General features: G+C 47.6%; 1 protein-coding gene across 1 annotated transcript; it reads left to right on the forward strand.

The window, feature by feature from the left end:
* Positions 1 to 761: 761 nt before the first annotated feature.
* On the forward strand, positions 762 to 1,340 carry LOC120522280 (E3 ubiquitin/ISG15 ligase TRIM25-like; the record flags this gene model as incomplete). Its single annotated transcript, XM_039743328.1, has 1 exon — positions 762 to 1,340. A coding segment is annotated over exon 1 (579 nt), but the record flags the coding sequence as incomplete, so codon positions are not given.
* Between the last annotated feature and the right edge of the window lie 273 nt (positions 1,341 to 1,613).

Raw genomic sequence — 1,613 nt, forward strand, 5'->3', positions numbered from 1 at the left:
GCGGAAAGTACTTGAGTGATTTTACTGAAAAAAACAGTCAAAAGTAAAACCAAAAGTCTCCACTGGACACAATTCTCAAAAAATACGCAAATCCTTAAAACCAGTGAAAAGGGGGGATAAAATCCATAATAAATAAATCTGTTAAAGTAGAGGTTACAAATGCAGGGTCTCTCCCACCTCCTTCTGTCTCCCCGGCTCACCCATCACTCATGTTGCCAGTGGAGACTCTGCAGCACAAACTCCTTTCTGCTGACCCCCATTTTGGCCACCTCTGCACTGTGCAGCCAGACTGTCTGAGGTCAGCACACCTCCCATTTTCTTTCGTGCTCATGCTGTTGCCCACCATATTAATTGGGAGGTCTTCCGTCCTGCTCGCCCCACTCTACACGATTATTCAGTGGGGCGAACAGCACCCCCTAGAGCGCCTCAGCCTGCACTTTCTCACAGAGCCCCAGCTCGTGCTGCCTTCTCCATGCAGGTGTCCTGATCATCTGCCCTCTTCATCTTTAACAGACCCCCTGTGACAGGTCATCTCTTCTATCACTTTGTGGTCTTCACTCTCTGGGCTCCTGTCACACATTAACTGTTCACCCTCAGTGTCTCCTCAGATGTTGTCTCTGTGAGCTCTCAGCTTTCTCTTTAAATCTCCTCCTCCTCCTCCTCCTCACTGAGCACAGACAAACTTTCATTTTCGTGTCTTCACAAGTCACTTCCTTGTTTGTCTGACTCATTCTCTCTGCCTGCCTCTCCTCAGACTGACGATGGCTGAAGCCCAGCTGTTTGTATCACAGGACGAGTTCACCTGCCCGGTGTGTCTGGACACCCTGACTGACCCCGTCACCATCCCTTGTGGTCATAGTTTCTGTCTGAAGTGCCTCACGGACTACTGGGATCAGAGCCAAGAGTGCAGTTGTCCTCAGTGCAGACACACCTTTACCACAAGGCCTGAGCTGAACAGAAACACCCTGCTGAGTGAAGTTGTCAAGAAATTAAAGAAGACGACAATCAGTTCTCCTCCATCTAAGAATTATGTCTGCCCTGGAGACGTGGAGTGTGACTTCTGTATTGGGAAGAAATTCAGAGCGGTGAAGTCCTGTCTAACTTGCATGGCCTCCTACTGTCAGACTCACCTTCAGCCTCACTATGAAGTAGCGGCCCTGAAGCACCACAAGCTGACTGATCCTGATAGAAATCTGAAGGAGAAACTCTGTGAGAAACATCAGAAAAGTCTGGAGATGTTTTGTAAAACTGATGAGACGTGCATCTGCTTGATGTGTGCGGTGACTGAACATAATGGGCATAAAATGGTTGAGCTGGAGACTGAAAGAGAAGCAAAACAGGTGAGTGGAGTTTAGTGTTTAACACAAATTCAATACATAAAGAGGTTAAGTGATACGTAAATGTAGTTTGGCAGAGCTTCAATAAAACAGGTTTAACTCTTTGAGTCTGTCACAGTTGGCCTTGCCCTTCATGTTGAAGAGTCTCAGTTTGCTTGTATAGGACAACAGGGAGCTGGAGCCTATCCTGGTGAGACTGGGTGGAAGACATGAAACAGTCCAGGATGAGATACACAGTGTGATCCATAGACAGTCGAGTGAGCTGAGTGCTCTCAT

The sequence above is a fragment of the Polypterus senegalus genome, unplaced genomic scaffold (genome assembly GCF_016835505.1).
Source record: "Polypterus senegalus isolate Bchr_013 unplaced genomic scaffold, ASM1683550v1 scaffold_4066, whole genome shotgun sequence".
Lineage (NCBI taxonomy): Eukaryota > Metazoa > Chordata > Cladistia > Polypteriformes > Polypteridae > Polypterus > Polypterus senegalus.